This window comes from Sciurus carolinensis, chromosome 11, assembly GCF_902686445.1.
Source record: "Sciurus carolinensis chromosome 11, mSciCar1.2, whole genome shotgun sequence".
Lineage (NCBI taxonomy): Eukaryota > Metazoa > Chordata > Mammalia > Rodentia > Sciuridae > Sciurus > Sciurus carolinensis.
This window is the reverse complement of record NC_062223.1, coordinates 19,561,366-19,581,701: the sequence shown is the minus strand read 5'-3', so window position 1 is coordinate 19,581,701 and position 20,336 is coordinate 19,561,366. Positions and strand designations below refer to the sequence as shown.

Sequence of the window (20,336 nt, the reverse complement as noted above, 5' to 3'; positions counted from 1 at the left end):
CCAAGTTTATCACAAAACCTGTTCTGGACAGAGACATCATCAGAGTCAATAGATTTCAAATATTATCACCTGGGGACTCTATTAAGCAAGGTTGATGTAAATAAGATAGATGGAATGTTTTCCATTTAAAATTTTTGAAAATAAACTCACCTTCCTTAAAAGAGAAAGATAAATAGTGTTAGAGACAGAGGTGCATCAGTGATGCTATTTAGGGTTCTTTACTCACAATACTATTCACTGCTGAAGATAATTTGCCCCAGTTTGTTGGTGACAGGCTTTTGGCATCTAATCAGAGGCTAGTTAGGCCGCTAAACATCCCACTGTATTCAATATCCACCCCGAAATTATCAATAGCTCCAAATGTAAAGATTTGAGAGAAAGAGAAAGAGAGAGAGAGAGAGAGAGAGACAATAACTGGAGATGATAGATAGCACATGTGAATATTATAAAAGAATAAACACAATAGTAACTTTGGGTGATAGGTATATCAGAAATTATAGCACTTCTTTAAGTTTTATATTTACCATTCATGTAATTTTAATTGAATAGTAACATTTATTAATCAAGTTCAGTAACATGGTACAAAAAACATATACCAATTCTGTAATAAGAATTTTGAATGATAAATATACATATAACTCTCTAATTCAAATATTGTTCTTTCAATCCTTGTACCTACAGGTATTAGAGCAGAAGATGATAAAAACTTTGGTAGATATTACATAGATGTAAGAATAGGAAAATCATAATAGATCACATTGCAAATTGTCTTATGCCAAGAAAAAAACCAAAATATATGTATGTACATACGGTCTCAGTTATACTTGAACTTAGTGTATATACCAAAGTAGTTTTTGGCAAATAATTTATCTAAAACTCTTCCTTCACATATACAAATCCACAGGTCCTTGCAGGCTTTGGGGAAGATTAAAGGAGGATTAATTATTTCAGTATAAAATTTTAAAATAAAGTACATTGGGTATGATAATTATAAATTTTCATAATTGTGGAAAGATAAAAATGTTTCATCTGAATAGTGTATGAATTATTTTAAAGTAACAAATTGCTTTATCCTAGTTTATTATCTTTGCTGTATACTTGAATTTTCATTTTTGACACGATAGTTTTGAGAAAAATTTACTCAGATCCCACTGCAAAATGAATAACATTTTATCATCACTTTAACAGCAGATACATAAAGTATCCTGATACTTAAATAATGCTGTGCAAACCTCAGTGTGAGGAGGACACTTCATTTCCTCATCAGGACATCCGGAATGGATCACATTTATACATTTATCTGCACTATCACTAAATGTTCAACTACTTTCTGTGGTATCAACAAAAGTGTCTAGACTTACTATTTGCAAAGACACCATTGAGTCTCAAGTTTTGCAAATAAAGAGGTTATGCCCCTTTATTTAATCTGTATCTCCTCTGAGTTTTGATCTCCATTAAATATAAAATTATATTTATATGAAATCAATTCTTTTGTGAAAACGCACATTATGTGTGTTTCAAAAATGCTTATGAGAGTATAGATAAAATATTCATAAATTACTATGAAGGAAAAAAAAAAACAGGTTCTATTTCTGCAGCTGTTAAGCAGTTGTAGAAAGCACAGAATCAAAAATGGCCACTTAGTTACATGGCAAATCCATAGCAAAATATGACAATTCCTGTAAGTTCTGGTAACACATGGCACCACCTAAACCTCTGTCTTTATTACCTGCAATGAAACCTCTCTCTTGATTTTCAAATGTGTTCCTGAACATGGGATTTTGAGAGCAATTTGTGCTTTTTTATTTTATTTTTTTTAATTTCTAATAATCTCCCTGAGGAGATGCCAAAGTAATTTGTTCATTATATTTAAAGCATTTGAGAGCTTAATGAAATGCCTGGAGGTTATTCACTAATAATCAGAAACAATTTATAATTGACTATGACTTTACTTCTGTATTCATTTAATTATTTACTTACATATTTATTTTACAATTAAATCTCACTTATAGGTTTTATCAAAAGTGTAGGTAATAAGATCTCAACGAGACTTTAGATTCTTATTTTCATTGCAGCATTTTTCTAAATAACCAATATATGCAAGCAACTTAATTATCCATTCATTGTTACATGAATAAATTGAAAATAGTATATAGAAAAGAGGTAATATTATTTCAACCTTAAGAATTACACCCTGTAATCTATGACAACAAGGATGAACCTGGAGAACATTATGTAAATTAAATAAGCCACTCGCTGAAACACTGCATAATCTGCCTTACATGAGATATTTAAAATATTCAACCTTATTAAATCAGAAAATCTGTAATTAGTTGCAAAGAACTGAGGACTGGGAAAAATGAATGGTTGCTAATAGGTAAACTTCAAAGTCTCAATTATGTAAAATAGAAGAGTTCTAGAGATTTGATGAAAAACATCATTGCTATAATTAACAGTATTGTATTGACAGAGTTGAAAATATTGAGAGGGTGTCACTCATGTTAAGCACACCAAACTTTTTTTTATATAAGTCATTAAGTGTCAATACATTCTACTAAAGATAAGAATCTTGATGATCATGTACTAATTCAAAGTACGTGGGCAACAATGATCATCTTTACTGTGAATCCTTTACATGAAATGTACGATTCAAAGAGATGGAAAAAATATTACTGGGGTGGAAAGAAGTGAGGATGGGGAAATTGCTTAGTGGGAATGTTGTAATGATGGAATCCTTGGTGCACTAGATAGAGGTGGTGGTTGTGTGGCACTCTTAATGTAAGAATTGCCACTAAACTGGTCCTTTAAAATAGCTAGTTTTGTGGCCTGTGAAATTTATCATGATGAGGTCTTTTTTAATTGCATATAATTTTATACTTTTGTTATTTGTATCTTATTTAGTAACAAGCCTAATTTTGCTTTTTGCCCATATAATTTGTATGCATTCTTAATAATAAATTGTGTATATTTTATCAATACAATGAATGTCTTCTCAGTTTGCCATAGATTTTGCTTTACTGAAGATTTGAATTTGGGGTACTGAAAAGTGTTTGTATCTGCAAATTATATAACTTAAAAATATATGTAATTAACTACCAGGATCATGGTAACCTTAAATTTCTGACAAATATTAACAATATTACTATACGTTTTTCTTAAGTCAAAACATGCTTTCTTTTCTTAATGAATATTAGGTCAGAGCAAAACCTACTTTATATGTTCATCTTTGTCCTTTTTCTTTCTTCCTTCCTCCCCCTCCTTCCCTCTTCCTCCTCTCTACTCCCCTTCCTCCTTCCCTCTTCCTCATCTGTTTTCCTCCCTCCCTCCCTCTTCCTTCCTTCCTTCCTCCTTCCTTCCTTCTTACTTCCTTCTTCTTCCTTTCTTTTTCTTCTTTCATCAGTGTATATGATTGAATCTAACTGTGCTTTACCATTGAGCTATATCCATAGCTCATTTTTATTTTATTTTATTTTGTTTATTTGGAGGCAGAATCTCCCTAAGTTGCCTAGGCTGACCTTAAGCTCAATCTTGCCTCAGCCTCCTACATTGCTGGGATAATACACAAGGCCACCATACCTGGCTTACCTTAATCAGTCTTCATTTTTACCATAAAAATCACATTTTTCAAAATTGAAACTATTGGACATATTTCCTCTTCCTATTAATCATGATTTTTAACCTGTCAGTTTTGTTCTGTGGTCTGAGGTGAGCACTGTCTACCATTTGTCATTCTCTTGCATTTATCATTGGTGAGCCATACATTGGTGTATTTATAAAACATACTTTAACATTATAGATATTTTAAGTGAAATTGTATAATATGCTACTGAAATTCTTATTCTACATATTTATTTTTTTAAACTTGGTCGTTTGATTTTGGAATCATCCATCTTAATTCTTCTAGCAGGATCATATTCTCTGCCATTCCTGAATATATAAATACTAGAAATTAATAGACTGTGTTCACAAAACAACTTACTTTTACATTCCATAAGCAGAGAGGAAATGTTCCTTTAGTCCAACTTTGCATAATTACTTTGAAGTTTCCATCTTTCTAATTACTGTCAATTTTAAGTACATATAAAAGTATCTAATTTCATTTTACATTAACAGTTTCCAAATCATTATTAAAATGCATACACTGTAGACAAAAAGTTTCTTTTTCCATGAATTGTCTATATGGATGCTTGTTCATTATTTCCTTAGTCAATTATGTATTTAATCAACAGATGTATCTAATTTCTCAAATAATGATTTGTACTTTTAGTATATTTGTAATTGATTACTATAATCCAGATGAAATCTTTAAAGCATAAAATTCATCTTTTGAATTTTGAATTGTGTATAAGGAACTCTCCCATACTTAATTTTAAAACATGTATATGCAGGTTCAATAAAAAATTATATGCTTTAGATATGTGGAGATAATAGAAATCAATATCCATGATTTGGATTTGACATTTGAAGGAATGAGTCATGTGGTATAACAAGGGAGAACCCTCTAAGAGATGAAAACAAATTCAAATGCATTAAGTAGGAATACATTGTATATGAGATGCTCTGTAGTTTTACCATTGTGTTATCATTTAAATTTATTAGTTACATATTTAGAAAGTATCCTTCATATAATACATAATAAAGATTTTGTTCTGCTATAATTAATAAATAAATGTGGTCTTGAGGGAGAAATTAATTCACAAAATAATTAGAAGTAGTGATAACGAAAGGAAAAACAGTATCATATAAACTAAAATTTGAGGCCCATATTTTCAAATAAAATGAGGTATATTGGAAGGAGGGTTAAATATGAGTTTACCAGAGTTCTTTTCTGTTCTTTTCTTCCAGGAACATGACAATAAGGAAGAGGTGCATTTGCAACAGACTCACAGAGTATTAGCAGTTAAAAGAAAAATAAGTCAAAACTGTGGGGAGTCTCCTAATGGTGGATGTGGGCTTAGTCCTAGGTAAAGCAAAATCTGTTAACCAGTAGCACACGACTCTGAAATGTGTTTTCCTTCAGTTATTCTTGTGTGAAAGTGTAATTTTGAAAAATGCAGATGTATACTTAACTGCAATTGGTGAGGAATTAGAGAATAGTCTTAAAACAGTGTTTTCGAAGATACCAAAAAAGAGAAAAAATAATTCACACTCAAAACAGGGGCCAGTGATGAAACCCTGGAATTTGATCCAGTTGCTTGTGGTGTCTGAACCACAAGCTGAGTAGTGTGCTGCATAGACATAAGGATGTAGCAGATTGCTTTGAACTAGAATCAGGTACAAATGACTATGCAAAACACCCTAGGATTATGAACACAAAATTATTTTCCTTGTATTAAATGGTGTTGGGTCAAGCCAGACAGATATTACTAAACAATAATTTGTAATTCCAAATATAAGAACCTAAAATATGATCTAGATGGAGGTTAAAGTAACATACCCAGAATTTTAAAACAAATATTATGTAAGTATTCACCAGCATGTGTGGATCTTTTAGCATTTCACTTAGTATCAGCATAGATGCTCATAGGTATGTATGCATATTCATATATCAGTATGAACATTGTAAAAAGCAAAAGGATGTTAAAAATTTTTCTGCATGTAAAACAACATAGTGGAGATCATCAATGAACTTTATTTTCAAATGTCTTCAAACAAGAAATACACTAACACATTAAAATACACACTTTCATTATATCCTCTTGACACTGACATACCTATCACACAAATTTTTTCAATATAATTTTAGAGGGAAAGATATACTTTAATGATAAACTAATTTTGCCCAAAAACTCTGCATTGCTTCTTTTACATCCTTGTTCCTCAAACTGTAGATGAGGGGATTCAGCATGGGAATAACAATGGTGTAAAATATAGACACTACCATGTCGTGCTCCAAAGCATAGTTGGATGTTGGTCTCACATACATGAATACAGCAGTACCATGAGAAATGGACACTGCAGTTAGGTGGGAGCCACAGGTGGAAAAGACTTTCCTCTTCCCTTCAGCAGAGTGGATTCTCAGAATTGCCAACAGAATGAAACCATAGGAGATCAGGACGATTAGGATAGTGCATATCTCAATGGAGCCAGCAAAGTAGAAGAGCAGAAGCTGGTTGGGGCGGGTGTCAGAACAAGAAATGGCAAGGAGAAGAGGGATGTCACAGAAGATGTGTTTGATTACATTGGATCCACAGAAGGACAGGCTGAAAGTGGCAGTCGTGTGTGTTATAGCATGCAGAATCCCACCAACACAGGAAGCCACCATGAGCAGCACATAGACCCTGGGTGACATGCTCACTGAATAGAGAAGTGGGTTGTAGATGGCCACATAGCGATCATAAGCCATGGCTGCCAAGAGAAAGCACTCTGTGGTTCCACAGGTTACAGCAAGGAACATCTGGGCTGCACATGCACCAAATGAAATGGCTTTCTCCCTTGACAAAAAGTCCACCAACATCTTTGGAGTGATAGCAGAGGAATAGCAGGCATCTATTGAAGACAATACACCCAGAAAATAGTACATCGGGTTGTGCAGCCGGGAATCCACAATGACTAAGACAATCAGTCCTAAATTTCCCATGAGAGTAAACAGGTAAAGTGCTAGAAACAGGAGGAAGAAGAAAATCTGCAGTTCAGGACTGTCAGTGAAGCCCTTCAGCACAAATACAGTTACTTCAGTGACATTCTTCATGTTGAAATCCCATGGAGCACACTTGAAGATGATCATAAAATCACACCGACATAACTAGGAAAGAATGAACAGCACAGTGAACCTAAGGAGCATGGACATACACGCGTGTGTGTGTATGATGGTGAATGGCCAGCTCCCAGTATTCCCTGGAGAGCCACATAGAACACAAGGCTGTTTACACTGTGACTATACCCATGTCATTTCTTAAGTCATCAGGTAAACTGATTAATATACCATTAGATTCTATTAGCTTATTACAAAATTATTCACATTGAAATACAAGGTAAGTGGGAGAAAAAAATTCCTTCTGACATCTAAAACATGAGCTTTTGGCTGGGGTTTGCCTCAGTGGTAGAGCACTTGCCTAGCAGGTGTGAGGCAGCGGGTTGGATCCTCAACACCACATAGAAACAGAAATAAATAAAATAAATTTATTCATTGTATCCATCTTCAAATAAAAATATTTTTAAAATTAGCTATTATGTCAGGGACATAGCATTGGAATAGAATCAGAATTTTATATTGGTCATCAACCATGAAGAATGATTTGCTATAATATACTCACCTATACAATGTTAAATTTAATATTTAATTTCAACATTACAGTTAATATTTAGTGACATTATGTTAAATTTAAATCTTCTGAATGGCTTTAATTATAGAATGTGCTAAATTAGTTCATTCACAGGGTAACTTATTAGGATTAAATTCAATGAAACATTTTGATATATGAATTTTTCCAATGAATACATTTTATATTTCTCAATTACTCTTTAGAGAATAATAAATTGTGTGAACTGAGTGATTTGGCAAAAGCAGTATATGTGAAAATTATTACAGTTCCTTTTTCTACATTATAGGGGCTTACTTTTCCTTTGAATATATAAGATTTCAGATAAATTCTTCTTGGGACAGGCATTCCTATTAGATATTAAAAGAAAGTTATTCTGCACAGTAAGTCAATAATGACACATATTCAGAGACTTCAGAGAACTAAAGAGAAGATAACTATGAGCAAGTTATAAAATTAGTGTTCATTAATCCAATTTAAATTGAAGGTAAAGCCCACATATCTTGAGCTCCATGAGGAAGCACTATATTTGCAATAAAGGGGATAAATCATAACATCCATTTGCTGCATGAACTTTCGTGAACATTACATTGTTTTACCTAATAGCAAATTTTCTAGGTAATGTTTTCCAGAGTTAAAAAGCAGTCCCAGCTCTCCTTCAGGAGTGCATGCTCTTTCCAGTATGTTCAACTGGATCCCATTACACTGTGGCTCCCTTATGCAGCTGCACCCCTGCTTCTCAGGGATTTAAAGCAGAGGCTGGGTCAAGATGGGTTTGGCTATTTTAGATCATTAAAAATAGAGGCATGTTAAGAGAAAGTCATAGATCTCATATCTAGGCTCTGCTTCTTAACTATTATATCAAAATACAAGAGCTCCAATGGTTCAATATATCAAACTTTTTTATAATCCAGTGATCAAAGTCATAAATGTCCTTACTTTGAAACATATAAATCAGAAAAATTAAAATGTATACCTGATAAGGAACACACTTATTTACTTATGGAAACACACAAATTCAGTATTTTCCTTTTTTTTTTCCTTACCAAGAAGCTGGTTTAAAGTAATAAAACAGATTTTGTTGAATATATGTGATTTATATTTGTAAGAACTAATGTGTTTAGTACTTGAAGTTTAGCAGCTAAAATGTTAAATACAAAATGACATAGTTGTACTTGAAAGTCCAAAATATCTGTCAAATGATCTGAAATTTTCTCTTACCTAAGACACAGCAACACAGACTCAGGTACACTGTGATTACGGCTAATTTAGATTGCTTATATCCACTTACAGAATTATTGAAGAAGCCCACAGGGGGTGTCCCAAGGGGGATATGCCCCAGTAGTCACCTGCCTTAATACAGCAACATAATGATGTACTTCATAACAAAAAAGTAAATGTTTCCAGAATGGGTCTTACCTGCTGCCCATTCTGGAAACATTTACTTTTTGTTCCCTGTTAGTTATTGTTCAAATGTTTCAGATGTGCATTTCCCTGATGATTAGTGACATGGAGTATGGAATATCTTTCAATACACCTGGAGGTCACTGTCTTCACTGAAGAAAAGTATTTTCAAGATGTTTGCCTACTTGTAAGTCAGATTTTTTTTTCTTTTTTAGAAGTTTCCTATATATTTTCAATATTGAGTTTCATATTAGAAATATGGTTTGCAAATATTTTATCCTACTTTTATAGTTTGCTTTTTGCACTATGGTCACTATTTCCTTTGCTTTGCAAAATCTTTTGGTTGGATGCAGACCTAGACCCACTTGTCTAAGTTTTGTGTTGCTGTTTGTTGATTGTGTCATTTCAAGAAATCATGGACAACCCCACAGTCCTGAAGATTTTCCCTGATGATTTGTTCTGGGAATTTTACTCTCAGGTGTTTAGTATAAAACTTTAATGCATTTTTTCTTTTCCTTTCTTTTTTCACTTTTTCCCTGTAGTCCTGGAGATTCAATTCCAAGGCACTCTACCACTGAACTACAATCAGCTCTATTTATTTGTTTGTATGTTTATTTCTTTATTTTTCCAGTACTGGGGATTGAACTCTGGGGTGCTTTACCACTAAACAATATTAGCAGCCTTTTTTTTTAATTTTTAATTTTGACAAAGGGTCTCCCTAAATTGATGAAGCTGACTTTGAACTTTGATTTCTCCTGCCTCAGCCCCCCATGGAGCTGGGTTTGCAGGAGTGCAGCACCAAACCCAGCACCTTTGACCCATTTTAAGCTGATATTTCTGTATGTCCTTAAAGAACTGTCTCATTTCATTATTTCACTCTACTGTTGAAGAGACCCTCCTTTCTTCATGTTTTATTTTCCACCCTTGTTGAAAATCGGTTGGCCATACGTGTAGAGTAATGTATCGGGGCTTTCAATTGTCCTTCATTGCCTAAAATGTCTTCCCTACACCCATTCCTTATGTTTTTATTCTGTTTTCATTATAACTTCATATTATCTGATATGTAAATCCCCAAATTATCCATATCAATGATGATAAGGTGGGCACCATGCACTGTTTCTATGCATGAATGCATTGTGTAGTGTTTCACCATGTTGAATGTGTTTTCCTCAAATACCTGTCCTTTCTTTATTATGCTAATCAAACTCTTTTAGTTTTGAAATATACATTAATTAGTGCTATCTATAATCACCTTTCTGTGAGGTAACAAAACAGTAAGTTTTATTCCTATCTAAATACAATTTAGTGCTCATCAGTCAACATTTTTTTTTCCTTTCTCCCTCCTTCTATTGTTCCTGGTCCTTGAAAAACCATCATTCTACTTTCAAAGTTTGTGAGCACAACTATTTTATATACCAACTATGATGAGGAAATGAGATATTTGATATCATGTACCTGACTTATTAAAAAAATAAATTGCTTTAATAATGAAATTTTAAAATATTGAAAATAACAAAATTTTAAAAAACATAATGAAATGTTGTCAAGAGTGACAGGATGTCATTCCTGTTTATAGCTAAATAGTGCTCCATTGTGTGTACATACCACATTTTCTCTATTTATCCCTCAGTTGATGGACACTTGGTTTGCTTCCATTCAATGGCTGTTTTGAACAGTGCTACAGTGAACATGGTGTGTAGACATCTCTTCCACACTCGGACTTCTTTTCTTGGGATATGGAACTAGTAGTGGGGTTGCTGGATCAAGGGAAGGGTGTCTGGAGCAGCAAAGAAATCATTGCTTTGAACTCTACAGCCTTGGGCAGGAGACTGCTGCTTCTGGGAATCGAGGGGTGCCAAGGTGCTAAAAGACACACCCATTCACAGGTGGCCGCTGTAAATGGGGCAGATTCCATGCCTGGTGTGACATTCATGGGTTCTATAGCTTTGAATTCAGCTACTGCTCTGGGGTTGAAGAAATATGGGTTCCCTCTCTGACCTTGAGGCACCAGCAGCCTGGAGCTGGAGAAGATATGCAAGTGGATAAGGTCCAATTAGCCTCTTCCTGCTTGACTTCCCTTTTTGTTTACCTCGAAGAAGTTTTTTTTTCAAAATAAATCTTTTTGATATGATTTCCTATACAATAAAGGACTGGGGCTTTTCTTCTTTGCTAGAAGTAAGACCCATCTGACTGATCAACACACATGGCCCTGATTTTAAAATATTTTCATGTCTTTTGTCTTTATTCTTTATTATTCTTTCTGACATTTATTTTCTTAGCTGGCTTACAACCTATGTGCAGTTAACTGCTCACTCGCTGTGCAGGCAAGAGGTACTCCAGAGGAACTTTTGTAAAATTTTTCATAATGATTGCATTGATTTAAATTCCCACCAATGCTATGCAATTTTCCTTTTTTTCCACATGCTTTCCTGTACTAGTTATATTTTTGATAATAATCCTTTTTACTGTGGTGAGGTGATATCACAATTGCTGTGTCTTTTAATTGGAGAAGGGAATCCATAATAATTTATAATAAGTATCAGGAGGTAAGGTGTTACTCTACCCATATTTTAATGCACTTTCTAGTTTGGCTATAGATGGCTATAGATTCTTTTCTCTCTCTCTCTCTCTCTCTCTCTCTCTCTCTCTCTCTCTGTGTCTCATATTCTTCCTTCGTGGTTAAGTGATTTGCTCAATAATGTGTTCCTATTCCTTTCTTTCTATATTAGGTTTGTAACTTTTATATTTGATATCATGCTTACCTTCCCAAAATTTAGAGCTACCTAGAAATAATAGTAATATTACATGAATATAATGTGTAAATGAAATTAAATATTTTATAGAAAATAAATTAATAAAAATATCTCTGCATTTGAGCTATAGTCCCCTCCACATTTTGAGTTTTTAATATCACATTTTATATCTTCTTCTGTTGCCTATATCTTAAACTAAAGATTTATCATTACTGCTTTTCATTGTTTTTTTTTTTGTCTTCATATAAGATATGAGTAGTTTATGCATCCTGTGTACAACACTAGAGCATTCTGCATTTGAGTGTTTTGTTGTTATTACTAGTGAGTTTTCTGTTTTCCCATCTCTTCATCTTTTTAGTGTGTCTTTCAGTGTAAAAACAGTTTAGAAACTATTGTAGGACAGGCCTGATGGGATATATTATCTCAGTTTTTGCTTTTCTGAAATATCTTTATTTCTCCTTCATTTCTAAAGCATAGGAATACTCGGTGCATGTTCTTGTTTTGGCAGTTTTTCCTTTTCAACACTTTAAAAATCTCCAACCTCTCTTTCTTGTCCTGTAGGGGTAGGCTGATAAGTTCGCTATTAGGTGAATTGGAGCACTCCTCGGAGTTACTCAGTTGTTTTTTTCTTTTCTCTTGATGTCTGAGAATCTTCTTATCCTCACATGGGAGAACTGGGTTATAATATTTCTTGGAACAGACTTAGTTAATATTTATTTGTCTAGTGAACTTTAACCCTTTCAACCTGGTGTTAGGCATTCTTCTTTAGTGTGTGGTAAATATTTGTATGATCTCTTTGAATAAGGATTTGGGATTCACAGGTCCCCCAGAACCCAAATAACTAGAATAATTTCCTCACTCTTTTTTAATTTTAATTTTTTAAAATTAGGTCTGAAGACTGAACTCAAGGCCTTTCATATGCTGGGCAGGTGCTCTGCCACTGAGCTAAATCTCCAAATCTGAATATTTTGTCTTTTAATGTTATCCCAAATGGACTGAAAATCTCCCTCACTACTCCTCATTCTTTATTTTGCCTCCTCCAATTATGTATTTTCAAACATCCTATCTTCATGCATACTCTCTTATCGTGGATACCTTCTTTCACACTTTTAATTTTACTTAGTGTTATTTTCAGATCAAGGGTTTCCGTTAAATTTTTTAATTGCTTCAATTTCTCTGCTAAAAGTCTGCATTAAAATATAGTCATGGAACCACCATTTGACTCAGCTACTTCACTCCTCCATTTATACCCAAAGAACTTAAAATCAACATACATGTGATGTGACACAACCACATCAATGTTTATAGCTACTCAACTTACAATATCTAAACTATGGAACCAACCTAGGTGCCCTTCAACAGATGAATGGATAAAGAAAATTGATCATATATATATGATCAAGTATTACTCATCTTTAAAGAAGAATGAAATCATGGCATTTGCCAGTAAATGGATGGAGTTGGAGAATATCATGCTAAGTGAAAAAAGTCAAACCCGCAAAACCAAAGGCCAAATGTTTTCTCAGATATGAGGATGCTACTTCACAATGGAGTGATGCTAGGGAGGAATAGAGTTACTTTATATTGGTAGACAGAAGTGAAAGGAGAGGAAGGGGTTTGGGGGTAGAAAGGATAATAGAGTGAAACAGACATTATTACCTCATGTACATATATGACTGCATGACCAATGAGACCTACAATATGTACAATCAGAAAAATGCAAAATTACATCCCATCGATGTATGGAAAAATATATAGTCATTGATCTGCGTTTCCTTGAAGATCATTGGGTTAACTTTAATGGTTGTTTTTGGTCAGTTTCTGAAAACTTATTTTGACTATTAAGTTATTATTTCCTGAATGCTCTTGTCTTGTTAATATATGATGACATGGGGGGAAAAATAGGTATCCTAGCTTTATAAACTAGGTTTGTCTGTGTTTGTTTTTCTAGGATTCTAAGCAGTGTGCCAACTGTGATTGAGGCTATATTTCCTTCGAGTGCCTCGCAAGTAGGTGGCAACTCAACTGCAGGTTTCCTCAAGTCAGCTATTGCTGTTTTGACACAAAGCTATATTGCACCCTTAGTCCAGAACTCACCAAAATCATCACAGCACTGAGGGAAAACCAAGTCCTACAATGATCTGCACTGTGTATTGATGAGATGTCCTCATGGCCCAAGTTTACCAAAATCAGACACATTAGAGCTATCATGAATTAAATAATTTGGAACTGTATTTATTTTCTCATACTAAACAAAGGTGCCAAAAATATGCAATGGAGAAAAGATAGCCTCTTCAAAAAATGGTGCTGGGAAAACTGGAAATCCAATGTAGCAGAATGAAACTAAACCCCTCTCTCTCACCATCCACAAAATTCAACTCAAAATGGATCAAGGACCCTTGGAATCAGACCAGAGACCCTGCATCTTATAGAAGAAAAAGTAGGTCCAAATCTTCAACATGTTGGCTTAGGATCAGACTTCCTTAACAGGACTCCCATAGTACAAGAAATAAAAGGAAGAATCAATAACAGGAATAGATTCAAACTAAAAAGCTTTCTCTCAGCAAAGGAAACTATCAGCAATGCGAAGAAAGAACCTACAGAGTGGGAGAATATCTTTGCCACTCATACTTCAGATAGAGCACTAATTTCCAGAATCTATAAAGAACTCAAAAAACTCTACACCAAGAATACAAATAACCCAATCAACAAGTGGGCTAAGGAAATGAACAGACACTTCACAGAAGATCTACAAGCAATCAACAGATACATGAAAAAGTGTTGAACATCTCTAGTAATAAGAGAAATGCAAATCAAAACTACCCTAAGATTCTATCTTACCCCAATTAGAATGGCGATTATCAAGAATACAAGCAACAATATGTGTTGGTGAGGATGTGGGGAAAAAGGTACACTCATACGTTGCTGGTAGGGTTGCAAATTGTAGCAACCACTCTGGAAAACAGTATGGAGATTTCTCAGAAAGCTTGGAATGGAACCACCATTTGACCCAGCTAATCCACTCCTTGGCCTATACCCAAAGGATTTAAAATCAGCATACTACAGAGATGTGGCCACATCAATTGTTCATAGCTGCTCAATTCACAGTAGCCAGATTGTGGAACCAACCTTGATGCCCTTCAATTGATGAATGGATAAAGAAACTGTGGTATATATAATATAGTGGAATATTACTCGCCATAAAGAATAATAAAATTATGGCATTTGCAGGCAAATGGATTAAATTTGAGAATATCACACTAAGTGATATAAGCCAATCTCAAAAAACCAAAGGACAAATGATCTCGCTGATAAGTGGATGACTACACATAATGGGGGGTGGGAAGGGGGCAAGAATGGAGGAAGGAGGGACTATATAGAGCGAAAAGAGGGGTGGGAGGGGTGGGGGGGGAAGAAAAAAATAACAGAATGAATCAAACACCATTACCCTAGGTAAATGTATCATTACACAAATGGTATGCCTTTACTTCATGTACAACCAGAGAAACAATAGGTATCCCTTTTGTTTACAATAAAAAAATAAAAAGTTAAATTAAAAAAAAATAATTTGGAACTGTCTTTCTCTGATAAACCATAGAATTGTTTCGGGCTCCATTCTCAGACAGGCCTGAGTTTGAAAGCTGTTAAGTTCTGATCAGCTTTCAGTTTCACCAGCCTAGTAAGAAGTTCCAAGTTGAATCCTGCGCTAAGTACACTATCCTACTATGAGCAAATTGAATCTTGCTTCAAGTTATGCTGCCCAAACGTTAAGATAGTTTTGGTGAAGGCAGTCCCTTGACCTCCACGACTGATGTTATGTTGGGACTTGCCTGAGTTTCACAGTTACAAGGACCTGCACAATCTCAGGAGTGCATCAAGGCTCAGGACTCAGCTGGCACTGAAGTTGGCTATAACACCTGTGTATCCCTGTGAGGCACTGGTCCGTGCCTGGTGCTGGGCAGACGTGTAGGTTCCATTGTATGAACACAAGCCTTGAGATAGCTGTGCTGTCAGAACTTAGTGACACTCTTTCTTCTTCTCCTTCTTCAATTTTCTGGATATTATAGCAAAATCAGGCTCAGTGCTCACTCCCCTGGCTTCCTTAGCTACCATGTAGGTAATTTCCTGCATGAAGAGCTATTATAATTTATGTAACTTTGGGAAGAGGATGACAGCAGCATCTTTCTCATCTGCCACCTTTATCTTCTCAACTTTGAACATATAAGTTACTAATTGATATTCTTAAATTCCTCTGTAAATTATTCACAATAGAGCCACATATTTTCTTGTATTAAGTCATACTGTTTTATAATGAATATTATATAAGAAAAAATGACTTCACTTATTTAAATTAGTTAAAATTGATTTACTTGAAACTTTAATCATTTTTCATGCTAAATGAAATAAACCAGACTCAGAAAGTACAGGGTCAATAATTTTCTCTTATTTGCAAAAGCTAGAGAGAAATAATGAATTGGTAGGGGGAGGGAAATTTCATGAAAATAGAAAGGAGAACAGTGAATTAAAGTAAGGGAAATAAGAGAGGGGGGGGGTGAGAAAGTAGAGGAATTACAGAATAAAATTGACCAAGTTATGTTATGTGCATACATGAATATATCACAATGAATTCCAATTTTTGTTTAACTATAGAGCACCAATTTAAAAAACAATAAATAAGTAAATATGAGGAAATTCAGTAGTGCAGAGGAAGGGAATTGAGGAGGAGGAAAAATGAAAAAAAACATAGAATGAAATCCACCAAATGATGCTATATGCATGTGTGAATATATCGCAAAGAATCCCACTTTTCTGTATGATTATAATGTACTAATTTAAAAAATAAATAAGTGGAAGGTAAGTCCAGCAGAGTAGAGAAAGGGGATTAAGGGATAGGAAGAAAGAAGGGGAAGAGGAACTGGATCTTGAAATGAGGCAAATTGTTACATGCATTAATGGATATGTGAAAATGAACCCCACACTATTATTATGTATAAATATAACTAATAAAAATGTAAAAATGTATATTTTTATTATCGAGTCTTTATGCACTCTTCCTCTTTCTTTTTAATCCTTGTCTTGATACTAACGACTCACCTCCTTTACCAGAAGTAAGCCCTATCTAATAGTTTTTCATTCACGTGGATGTAGCCATTGGTAACGTATATGTATGTTCTCAAGAGCAATATGCTGTGTAGTTTTGCAGATACATTAAATTAATATTTTAAATGGTGAAAGTTTTATTTGGCAATTATTTTTTTACTTAGGTATGTTTTGGACGAATCCATGTTAACTCCTCCATAAACAAAAATTGTTCTTTGATTTTGCAGTATATCTAAACTTATTAGATTTTTTTTTTTTTGATATGTTTCCCAAAGAGAGGACGACTCTTAGACTCAGTGATTGAGTGGGAATGTTGCCTTTACTACATCTCATTACTGTTATTTGGTAGCCATGTACTTTTAAACTTTTGTCAGTAATGAGCTTGTAATAGTACTTTATACAAATTTTCATTCATCTTTTTCATATTATCAAAGCATTATAATTTTCTGTATATATAATTTTTTCTTTGTTCTATGGATTTTAGACCTGCCAATTAATTGTGTATGTCCACATTTGCATCTATTTTCTGCAGTCTGTGGCTTTTCTATTTTATTTATGATTATTTTCATTGTGTGGACATTAGAAACATTAACAACTAAATGTATCAAACTTTGTGATTTTCATTTTTTCCTGAGGGGGTGGGAGTGAGGTACCAGAGATTGAACTCAGGGATACTCAACCATTGAGCCCTCTTTTGTATTTTATTTAGAGACAGAGTATCACTGTGTTACTTAGAGTCTCTCTTTTGCTGAGGCTGGCTTTGAATGTGCGATCCTTCTGCCTCAACCTCCCAAATCACCAGGCATGCACCATTGTGCTCAATAAGAGACATTCCAATGCTGAGTCATACCCACACATTCACCAACACACATCTGCATAGACACACATATAAACACAAGCACACACACATGCACAGGGACAGTCCTTGTTTGCAACCCTAAGAAATACACAGCTAATGTGTAACTTTTGATATTTGAATAAGGAAATGTGATTAGCGGTGAAGACAGCCTGTGAATTAAAAACAGAGAAATAATGGTAGGATTGTGATGGGGAAAAGAATCTTCTTATATAAATTTGAGGTATTATATAAACTTCTAAAAATCTAAACTTAGAGAAATATCATTTGATGGAATTCTGTCTTCTGAAGAGATTTTTCTGTGGAATTAAAGAATGAAGTCTGCGCTTGAGAAAAAAAAATGACTACAATTATAATCATAATGAAAGTTATTAATAAAAAATGGAGGAGAATTGGAATTAAATGAGATGTCATTACATGCTTTCTTTTTTAGTTGCTGGGTATGGTGAATGGCATTGTGTTTTTGAATGTTGAGACAATTAAACTGTATTACAGGAGTTTCATGTGATTTTTTTAATCGTATTAAGATATGATATAAAATTATGCATAGTGCTCTGTATTCAGCAGTTAACCTTCAGTTTAGAGTTTTACACCTACAATACCTTTAATATCAGGGACTTTTCACAAAAAATGTTAGAAAGTACAGCTTATCTTTACATTTCTGGAAGAATTTCCAGATAATGTTTGCTCTTTTTTCTCTAAATATGTATTAGAATTCTCTAGTTCAACAGTGATTTGGGGCAAAAAAGGTGAGTTTTTTAAACACAGTTTTCATGATTGACATCCTACTTACCACAATTTTTTCCTCATTCCAGTGCAAGTGGAAAATCACACTACTTACATCACTGGCAACCACAGAAAGCTTTTTCTTTTCTATTTTTTTCTTTTTCTTTTTTTTTTTTTTTTTTTTTTTTTTTTTTGTGGTGCTGGGGATTGAACCCAGGGCCTTGTGCTTGTGAGGCAAGCACTCTTCCAACTGAGCTATATCCTAGCCCCGCAAAATGCTTTTTATAAACACTCTGAGCATCACCAAGATTTCATTGAATTTTTTTCTTTTTCTAAATGTGTTTTGAAGTCACTCCATAAAATATGAAACTATATCCACACAAATTATTTTCTCAAATAATAAAATCATAAGTCAGATTCTTTTTTATATTCCATGAAAAATTTCCTGAAATAACATTTTTTAAATCCATATAAAGATGTAAAAGAAAGCCACTGTGAAAATGAAAACATGTTGTCAAATATTAAATATTAGCCCATTATTTTGTGGTTTTAGAAGTTCTTTATTGAGTTATGTTTATTGATATTTTTAAATTTAAATATTAGAAACTCTTACCTTCATCTATTATGAAAGTCTAATTTTTTCCACGAAGTTAATTTGGTATAACATAAAAAAGCTAATAAATTTAATTAAAAAATTATTTTTTAAGCTATTACAATCTTGTGTTCTTTACCAAACCATATTAACATTTTATCTGACCTCTGTCCAACTTAAAATATCTAGCCAATCCCCAAACTTTATATATGCATATGTGAGTAAATGCATAGCTAACAACTAGGTATATTATGCTTTCACAGGGAACAAAAAATAAAACATGTGCACTCTGTAGTAATGTTTATATCCACATGAAAAATATTTGTATGCTTTTACTTTTCCAATTAATTATTTTATATATATGTTTAGATACATAGATAAATATTTTACTTGAGAGTGTAAAGAGGAAACAGATCAATCTATATATGATGCAAATAAAATTCCATGAATGTTAAATGAAAAAAAATAATAAAGAAAACATGAATAAGTTGGGGGAGGGTTTTACATGAAATGTGCCAAAGCAACAAGAAAAGTGTTTGTGTTGACACAGCCACAGTACACTCTCCCTACAAACACAGATCAGCTCAAGTCATGGCTTGTCTCTATTTGATTCTTTCAAGTCCTGTTATCAAATCTATGCAAAGAACGAAAACTAATGAAAAGACCAGACACTCTCTTTGGGACCAAATACTAGGGAAAGCAGTCACTGAAGGAGGAGCAAGAGACTTGCTTCATCATACAACATGAGACATGGGCAAGAAAACGTAAAATATAGGCTGAGTTTTAGACAAAAATTATTCTGTTCTTTTGGAAAGGTGTGGACAATTAACCATTTATTAGACAAATATAGGGAGAAAAATTTAAAAGAAAAATGAAAGTGCTAGAAGCTTGTAGTAAAAACAATATCATCTCTTAAATATATATTCATCAGTGTCTATAAAGGACTAGATTAGATGGAATTGTATTAGCAGCACTGAACCTCTGATTTTCTGAATGGTAAATTAGGTTAGGTAAATAGGCTCTTTTGAGCTCGTACATGAAAGAAAGGCCACTGATGAGGAAAAACTAGAGCCTGGAGCCCCAGGTAGAAGAGGGCCGCTGAGTTCTGGCATCTGACTCAGTCATTTAAATCACTGTGCTACAGTGAGCAACTGATGACACATGCAGTTTGATTTTAACACAACCCATAGATCTGTATGAAACCTAGAGCAGAAAGGTTATGCTTGCACAAAAAGAGAAACACACAAACACATGCACTGTCACTGGAAGTTTATTACAAGAGTTGTGAGTATAAAAAAACAAAAAAAACAAAACAAAAAAAAAACTTTTTCCACACGTAATAGTTTTTCTCATTTCAGTACAGCATCAAACTCTGACAACTCCCTGTGTAGACTATAAACCCTAAATTCATTCTACTTTATCATACAGTTTATTCAATATTTTTTCAATTCATCTTTCCCCATTCAGAAAAGCAGATCTTGCTGTTCTGCTCACTAATGTACTTTAAGCGTTTAGAAATTTTACTGTTGACTACAATAAAGGTAATTTTTTAAATATATGTTGTTTGCCGAACATGATAAACATGGGAAGACAGACCTGTTTCACAGTCAAACCATATTCATGCAATTCATATTCTATGCCCT

General features: G+C 33.8%; 1 protein-coding gene across 1 annotated transcript; it reads right to left on the bottom strand.

Moving 5' to 3' along the window:
• Positions 1 to 5,761: 5,761 nt before the first annotated feature.
• Positions 5,762 to 6,730, bottom strand: LOC124960169 (olfactory receptor 1086-like). The gene has a single exon (XM_047518741.1). It carries the CDS (start codon positions 6,725 to 6,727, stop codon positions 5,762 to 5,764), a length of 966 nt encoding a protein of 321 aa, XP_047374697.1. The 5' UTR covers positions 6,728 to 6,730.
• Between the last annotated feature and the right edge of the window lie 13,606 nt (positions 6,731 to 20,336).

Excerpts from the sequence above, each read along its gene's own strand:
- LOC124960169 (XM_047518741.1), bottom strand. The coding sequence starts at position 6,727 with ATGATCATCTTCAAGTGTGCTCCATGGGATTTCAACATGAAGAATGTC.